At 37.2% G+C, this 9,146-nt stretch overlaps 1 protein-coding gene across 1 annotated transcript; it reads right to left on the bottom strand.

Moving 5' to 3' along the window:
* Window positions 1-3,117: 3,117 nt before the first annotated feature.
* GCK72_012347 (uncharacterized protein) lies at window positions 3,118-5,056 on the bottom strand (the record flags this gene model as incomplete). The annotated part of the gene is made up of 4 exons (XM_053729037.1): window positions 3,118-3,236; window positions 4,002-4,157; window positions 4,663-4,803; window positions 4,951-5,056. The coding sequence occupies 4 exons, from the start codon at window positions 5,054-5,056 to the stop codon at window positions 3,118-3,120; spliced, it is 522 nt and encodes a 173-aa protein (XP_053583809.1).
* Window positions 5,057-9,146: the final 4,090 nt, after the last annotated feature.

Here is a 9,146-nt window from a genome sequence, read left to right as displayed (position 1 = left end):
GAAGCATTTGTACAAGGAGTTGTTAGCGTCCAAGTATTCTTGAATGTCCAAAAACATTTTCTCCAGTAGAGGATTTTTCACTCTTAATGACTCGAATCGCATGGATGCAATTGTTTCATTGTCGTGTTCCAGTACAATGAAGTTTGCATATCTTGCTTTTGCGGTCTCCCGTGGATGTATGGCAGATGGCAGGAAGGTTACTACTCCTTGAACTTTCATCGACTGCACTCCGTGAGCCTTCTGTTGTTGACGGTTGTAGTTGACGCTGGCCATGGAGAATGCTGCGTTTGCCTGGAAAATTTTTATGAAAAACGTTCAAATTATATATAGGAAACCTACCGAAATCAGACATCCTCTGAACTTTTCCTGAAACATCTGGGTAATCGCAGGTGGGATCTTCTTCACTGGATTAATCCAAAAACGCCCGTTTTTGCAGCACGATTTCAGTCTCTCTCGTGGGAATGAAAGTGCTCCACAATGGTAGCACTTATCTGTTCTTCTTCCAAGATCAATTGGTTTTGGATATCTTGAGAACATTCTGAATGTGTCATCCAATGTAGTGTCGATATGTTGTGGAAGATCCAACTCTTTCTTTCCCATCTCTTTCATTTCGGCAGCTATGAACTCGTCAACTGTACAAGTCCGATTGTTCTCTGTCTTCCATAATTCAACTACTTGCGGACTGAGAGTGTATTTGTTCTTCCGGACCATTCCTGAAAATTGAGTGATTAAAAGACCGACAACCCTGAAAAAGTTATTACTGTGCCGTAATGACTTCTCCAGATGTCCTTCATTGATTTCATGCTCGACATATCGTTTTAACGCAACATCACGGAGGCAACGGTTAACTTCTTCAGCTGCTTTTTGAATTTCCTCCATTCCATAAGCCATCCTATAAATCACTTCAGCTTCAGTCAGAGCGTCATTCTCTTCCCCGCCGTCTCCTCTTCTATCTAAGTATTCATCATATACTTCGAGATCATCAAACACTGCTGGGTCATCATCTATTCCTGTTCGTATGTCGCTGAGATCAAGATGCTCGATAATTGCTCGAAAGTTGCGAGTTCGATTTCTGGTATACTCCTTCACATTTTTGAACCATTCAAGCACTTTTTCTTTCACCTGAAAACAATGTATTGTATGGAAAGTAAGATAATTCAGCTACGAACCACTTCTTCTTGCTCAGAAGCCAACTTCAACATGACTTTTTCTTTTTCTTCAGATTTCTGAGGAGAGGTCTGGATGCTAAGATTTTGCAAATTCATCACATCTTCTCCATCAACCAGAATGCATTTGTCGAATAGTATCCATTGATCAAAAACAATGTCCGGGTGACTCATCTGAGTATTGAAATAAGAGAGATTTTCATGATATCCATCCGGTTTTTGGCATTTGCATTTGTAGCAAACGTCTGAAAAAAATCAATTAGCAAACAGAACATGAAACCCCACTAATTTCCTACTTCTCATTGTCCTTTTCCACTGAAGCAATACTTCTCGATGCAAATTTTTAAGTTTGTTGAACATTTCTTTGCGTGTTTTATGTTCCAGTGAGTTTTCAGCAAAGTCGAATGAGTCTGCAAATTAAAAAGTATGGAAGGAGTTGAGAACGCAAAAAAGGTTTTGTACCCATCCATCGAGTCCCTATTTGGGCACCATCAACAACATTTTTCTTTTTCTAAAGCTTCAAAGAGAAATCTACGAATTAACCTTATAGTACCGAACCAAAAGCTTTGTTCACTATGTTTTTCCCCCGTTTCTGACACAAACCTCCAAGTCTGTCGCTGTAATACATGTAGTAATACGATACGACCCAAAGCTTTCGAAGTACAGATGTTGAGCCACAGACGTTCTCCATCGGAAAGTACAGACTGATGAGCTCCGGAGACTCATCATCGGAAACTGTTACGTCAGAGATGTATTGATGAGGCAATCGACGTCCACTATCCCTGGTTAAAACGAAGTCACTGGCTGGCAATCCTGTCATTGAGCACATTTCGGCATGGAGATTTCTGTTAAAATAAATGGTTAAATTTAATTATAAACTTAAATGTATCTTACTTCAGTTTTTCTTTCTGGTCTTTAACTTTTTTACTTTCCAAGCTGAACTTGAAAGCTCTCATTGCCATATCGGTTCCAGGAACAGTGGAGTAGATCACTTCACTTTTGATCTTGTCGAAAAGCATTTGTTCGAACTGAAAGAAGTGTTGACGACTCCAATTCGAAAGGTCAATCTCTCGGATGTAGCTCATGCATTTCCCAATAAAATCATAGAGCGGTGCAATTTTTGTGGTCAAGTACACCAACTTCAAATTTGATTTTCTTACAACTTGAAAGTATGACCAAATTGTTTGCAATGTGATTGCAGTTGCCTTGAGACGATTTTCGACTTGACCAAAAATTGGAAACGCAATGCTGCTGTGACCATTTCGATCGGCTTGGTAGAGACACTTGAAAATGGCGGCTCGAAGTTGGGCTTCATACACAGTTGTGTACTTGTTCTTCTCGCTGACCGGCTCTCGAATGTGGAAGCACGCTGAAAAATGATGATGAAATGAACATTTTTGAAATTCTGATGACTTAAATGCGTATTGATTGACTAAATTAAAATTATCTATGGGCTTTTTATAATTTGTTAAAACTTACTTTTAGATCTTCCCAATCTTTGCCATATAAAGCCCGCAATGTCTCCTTCTTCCAATTCCTGACACTGATCCTCTAAGAACTCTTTATATTCTTCCTGATCATCGACTTCCCTGCACATCTTTCTCCAGAATTGACTGTAAATCTTTGTGCGTTTTGTCAAATCCAGATCACCGCAAAAGGGGAAAACAATGCAATCCGTTTCTACTTGAAGTAGATCCACAAGTGCAAAACGAATTTTGCAGTTGAATTGCTGCTCTGGGAGTTCTTGAGGCTCCGCTACATCGCATGTCGCTACGGAAGATTGGTGATCATCGGGAGAACCGTATGACGATTGCGACATCAAAGCCTTCTTCGATCGAGTGTTGTATCGGACCTTCACTCGTTTGAACTCTTCCTTTTCCTTTGCACTCCAATTCGGCATATAAGTGGACATTTGTGACGAAGGCATCTCATCGTCATCGTCCTCCTCCTCCTACTCTTGTGGACTCATCATCCGTTTTCTTCCAATTCGAGCTGCAGCATTGCTGCTCGTTGGTTGATCGAACACGTCTGACATTTCTGAATGAAGAGATTCCATGTCGAATTGGCTGTCTGAAAAGGTTTTTCATAAAAGCGTTTCTCCAAACACCATAGTGAAGAAGATGAAATCATATTTTTGATTATGATTCAGAATTAGCAGAAATTCTGAAAAATCGTCAAGAATTTTCACACTTTCGATGAAAAATTGGAAAAAGTCAAAAATAATGTTGAAAAAATGGTTATTTTGTTTGAAGTCGCGCGTAAAACTTTTCATCGGCCCGGACCTTGAAAAAAATTGAGTTTAAAAGAATCTCTAAGAAAAAATAATTCAAAAAATGTTAAAAAATTCGAAAAAATTTGTATTTAGAATCTTGGCGCCAAATATCCGGGCCTTAGTTTCGCTGGCTGGCAAGGCCCGGCCGGGCCTTGACAAGTATGAAAAAATATGTCGAAGACGCGCTCAAAATTATAAGCCCCAAAGTCGCATGTCCGTTTTAAAAAAAGTAAATTTTTACATTTGCTCTTCAATGAGGAAGTATTTAGTATACGACATTTGAAAATAGATGTGTGTATCTCGGTGGATCGTGTTTTATAGCAACTTTTTTCGTCAAAAATTACTCGAAAAAAATACTATGGGTATGATGTAAACCGAATAGGACTATTCACGTCCGGGAAAACAATAACGAAAAATAGTTTTTTTTCTGGTATACTAATTACGGGGAAAAACTTCCCTCCGGATGCAAAACTGTATCCTCCCACTAAAAAAATGTATCCTCCCACTATGTTGCAAAACTGTATCCTCCCACTAAAAATTATGAAAACAATGAATAAACTAACTGTGCTGAAAATTGAAATCGGATGTCGAAGTGCGTTGGCTGAGTTCCATATCAGAGGTTGTTGATGTTCTTCCCTTCTTCCGACAAGCTTCACGATTTTGACGCCGGTAATTACTAAGCTCTTCAGGATTCATATCTTTAATTTTCTTCCTTCCTTCTGTAATTTTGCATAATTATAGTTTGATCTTAATTCGGAATGAGGAGAAGTTTATAAAAGCTGGTTTTTTAATTCACAAGATAGCCGAAAAATTAACAACTTTACTACATGGGAATACCGTTTTGGTTTTTCGCTATCTTATGAGTTTGAGAGAACTGAAAATAGGTTCTTTCCTGATAATTGAGTTTCTTGTGAACACGCAGTGAGCTGAGAACTTTGCAAACTCTTCTGCTTCTCCCGATTGCTGCGCTTGTTTTGTGCCTTGTACTCTCGAAGCTCTTCTTGACTCATTTCCGACCGTTTTTTCCGAGTTTCTGGAAATTAGATCATTTTTTGGGTTCTAATTTATAATAATTTGGAAAAAAAAACAGTTAATTATAAATTCAACTCGGTGACGTCGTGGTTCTAAGATTTTTTGTTGGTGAGACAACATCAGAAAACAGTGTTTGCTATTTTATGAGGAGTCCTATGTAGGCTATTTTAAAAACTGAAAAAAAGTTCTCACCTGATAATTGAGTTTCTTGTGAACACGCACTGAGCTGAGAACTTTGCAAACTTCTCTGCTTCTCCCGTTTGATGCGCTTTTGGTCAGCCCAGTACACTCGAAGCTCTTCTTGACTCATTTCCGTCCGTTTTTTTTGAGGTTCTGAAAATTTGGTCATTTTTTAAATTTTAAGTTGGGATAATATAGAAGAAAGCAGTTAATGATAAGTTCAAATCAAGGCGAAAAATTTTCTTTGTTTAGTTGAATTGTTGTTACAATATTTCGATGAAGGCCCGAAGGGGAACATACCCTGACTGTCTCCGCCACTATTCAAATGTTCCTGTTTTCGATTTGCACGTTTCCGTTCGACATCTGCCGCCTTTTTATCTGCTTGCGCTTTAGTTTCACGAACCATTCTGTAAAAAATACTTAATCACGTTATAAAAACTACAAACAATTCAAAGCTTTGAACAGTATTTAAAAAAAGTATATTATCTCCGATAGTTCCTCTACCAATATGTCTAAATGGAGCTCGTACAGTTGTGGCTTGAAATGCTTATATTATTTGAAAAGTTGGTAATTTCTGGTTCAAATGAATGTTTTGGAAATGGTACCAAGCAAAATATATAACTATAAAACAGTTTTGTGGGTGAAGAAATTTAAAAATAGATAGAAAAGATGATAGGAAGCTAAAAAATCACAGAACAATCATGTGTACTAAATCAGCGATAACACTTACTATAAGTTGAGAAAAACTCTACAAAATTACAAAATTTTAGAATATATGAATTATTGGGAAAAAGTTCAATTTTTGAATCATGAGAGAAAGATATAGAATTGAAAACTGTAGACAGAAAAATCGAAAAGTGAGAGAGAGAGAAAGCGATGTAAAAAGATTAAACATTATAGGCGAAAGAAACAATTTCTGAAAGAAATTTCAAACGACATTGAACAAAACTTTAAATCTTTCAAAACTATCTTTTGGAAAAAATAGAGAAATGAAACAAAAAGGTCTACATGTTGTTTCCATTGTGAGTTTCGAAGTGGTATAAACGTAAAGCAGAAACATATGGCATAATTTTCAAAAAATAGGAAAAATGAAATCACCAGGTAGCAAGAAATAATATTGAAAGAATGAGAGAATTTTTGGAAGGAAAAGAAGAAAAAGGGGGATTCTCGGGCGCTTTTGTGACCTTCTGCCTGTTTGCTAAGTGACCACTATGCGGTGACTCAACTTTTTCTCCTGCTAAAGTATAAAAAGGAAGATAAAGCGTTGGTTTTTTAGCGTTCAGGTTTTCTATTAAATATTTCAAAACGGTAAAGTAAGAAAGACACCTGGGATTTAAAATTTCAATTCGAAAACACAGCTGTTTATAATATTTTGAAAATATATATTATCTCCGATAGTCCGGAACTTTACCAATATGTTTTCATGGAGCTCGTACAGATACGGTTCTATATATTCAAAGTATTTCAAATGTTAGAATTTTGAACACAGAAATGGCAAAGAAACTTATTAATTTCCAAACTAAATCGTTCAGTTTTTTATTTTCACTTGTAATAAACTGAATTCAATAGATTAATGAGCAGATCAATAAAAGGAAAATTTCATTTTGAGACAGATGAGACAGAAAAGTGGTGAAAAAGAACGAAATGAATTCTTAGAAGAAGCATCAATTCGATTGAAGTATGAAAGAAAGAAATATAATTGAAAACTGTAGACAAAAAATGCTGAGAGCGAGAGAGAGAAAAAGGATGTAGAAATAGTTAAACTTTTTTCGTGGGATATAGATAGAGAAAGTGGGAATATACTATTTTTAAGAAATAAAGAAAATGAGAAAATGAAATAATCCAAGTAGCAAGAAACAATCTTGAAACAATATAAAAGAATAAAAGAAGAAAAGAGGTATTCGAAGGCGCTTTTGTTCGAATGTGACCCTCTGTCTGTTTGCAAAGTGACCGCTGTACGGTGACTCAACCTTGTAGGCCCCCCTTCTTAAATCTTCTGCTGAAGTATTAAAAAGAAGATAGAGCGTTGGTTTTTTTAGCGTCCGGGTTTTCTATTAAAAATTTCAAAAAGTCAAAGTTTTGAAGTTTAAAAACTGTTTGGATTCTTCCCTATCCAAAAAAGCAAAAAAAGTTATAAAGAACAATCTCCCACTGACTTATTTCCCTTAACCTCACGTTCTCAAACTATAAAAACCTTTCATGAAAGATTTGTTCAACTCGAAAATAACTTCAAATCCAAAAGGTAAAATACTTCTATAGAAAATATGCATTGTAAAAAAAATTACTCATAAGAAGATTCGAACCATCACCTCACACAGGTCGTTCGCGAGTAGACGCGTTACGGATGCGAATCTTGTGCGGAGTCTTTACGGATCCGTAACGACGCTTCTCGCGATAGGTCGTTCGCGCACGACTCGTATTCCTCATTCGCACACGGACCGTTTATGGATGTCCAACTTTTCTATCGACTGTGCGCCCACTGCTCGGATACGAGATCGCGTGAGGATGGTTTACAACGTCCTACTGAGCGACTCTGATTGCTTTCGCAAATGGATCGTATATGGATGATTGGACTAACTTTTTCTCTCACGGCCAGCGCAATTTTTATTTTTATTTCGAATATTTTTTTCCTATTTTTTCTCTAATTTCTTTGATTTATTTAATTTTTCATGGTTTTTCAGGCTGATAAAATTATTGGAGACCAATTCGAACAAAATGGACAACAATTTTGTTGAGGTTTGTCTATCGGCGACCTATAAATACAGTTTAGGACTTCTATTTTTCAGAATCTTGTCGGATATTCAAATAAAGAAATAAGGAGCCGGAAATTTAATATTTTTCGATAAATTATGCGGAAACAATCTACTTTCAAACAGTTTTTCGGTGAGTGAGCGATTTATTTCCAGATAAAAATGAGATAAATAAATTTTCAGAGCATCAAGTGTTGCCTTGGGGGAAAAGGACGGAGGCAACTGCAACCGGGTTTTTGTCTTTAAAAATGGACAGAATTATGAATATTGACACCAAATCGACACAAATCGACAAAAAGTTAGGAATATTTCAATAAATTCTATGTTAGTTTTTTTGTTGACTTTTCTATCTTTTGTTCTTGAATTTTTAATTGTTGGAATGATTTTTTCTGAAATAAATAAGTCATTATAAAAAGCTTTTTTGCTTTGAAAATCAAGAAAAATTGGAAGGGGAGGGCAAGGAGAGCAACCAAAAATGAACGGATCGCGCACGGTCCCGTATACGACGTTCGCAAACGGGTCGGTTATGGATCCATAACGAGTCTTTTTTTCGGTACCGATATGGAGCGATCGTCCGAAGCATCCGTAACGGATCGTTTGCGAACGACCTGTGCACCGATTCTCACCCCCGCCCACTGCCACTGCGCCACCGACGCACAGAGAAACGCGGTCATTGAGGGAATTGAAAAAAGGGGCGCTCCTCGCAGCAGTACAATGACACATACAATGACAAAATTGTCAGTGTATTCGAAAAAAATGTCAGTGGAGATTCAGGTTTCTCCACAGAATCGTCTGGCTTGAATATTTTTTGATCGGACTTTTTGGTTCCATTAGATCTCCAAAAGTTTAGATCGGTGTCCAAAATTCAGAGCGATTCAGTGAATCCAGTTCCAAGGACAGTGAATGGAAAAAATCCCCACATGACCGAAAAACCACGAAAACCACAAAATCCGATTTCCTGAAAGATTTTTCAACTAAAAGTATATTGAATTTTACATGGATCGATAGAGATTTTTTTTCTACACATTTCCTTTTTTTCGGATCTTGAAATTTCTCAAAACTGAGGGAGTTACAGCCGGTGAAAGTTTTGGGCGCAAAAAGGGGGATCGATCGATAATTGCTCATTTTTAGACTGTTTTTTGAGTATAACTCGAATGCATCATTTCCAATTTGAAATCTGTTTTTTTAGCCATCTTTCCCATGCCAAGTTACATATCTGTACCAAATTTCAAAGCTCTCGGTTCAATACAACGCAAGATATCGAGAGGAAAGTAAAAAATTCGAGAAAAAAAGTTGTCCCCCTTCTTTTATGGCCATAAATCATATTTTTCCAGATTTCCAGATAATTTTTACATGACTCGATAGCCAGATGTTCAGAGATCTTAAGTCCAAAGAATCCCCCAGAAATGTTCAAAACTGGCGCCCTACGAAGCAGGAAACGGTGAAAAGAGTGAATTTCTCAAGCCATTTTTTTGAGCGAAAAAAGTTGCTCTCACTTTTGTGCTCATAACTCTTTCTCGAATGCTCCAATCCCACCCCCTGGCGGTCGCCACCGGCGCCCCAAGTTTTTGTATCACCACAAAAAAGAACTTTTTGAAAAAGTTGAGAACAAAGAGAGTTATTAAGGGAAATAAAAGCGGTCAAAATTGTGGACATTTTTGTCGACATTTTTTTTACCTCAAGCTCCGCCCACTCAAAATCGGCACGCTCATACTTACGCGATTTAAGAAGAGGGGCCGAGACTAG

This window comes from Caenorhabditis remanei, chromosome IV (assembly GCF_010183535.1).
Source record: "Caenorhabditis remanei strain PX506 chromosome IV, whole genome shotgun sequence".
In the NCBI taxonomy this organism is placed as follows: Eukaryota; Metazoa; Nematoda; class Chromadorea; order Rhabditida; family Rhabditidae; genus Caenorhabditis; species Caenorhabditis remanei.
The sequence above is the reverse complement of the archived record's forward strand: the minus strand, read 5'-3'. Positions and strand labels throughout refer to the sequence as shown.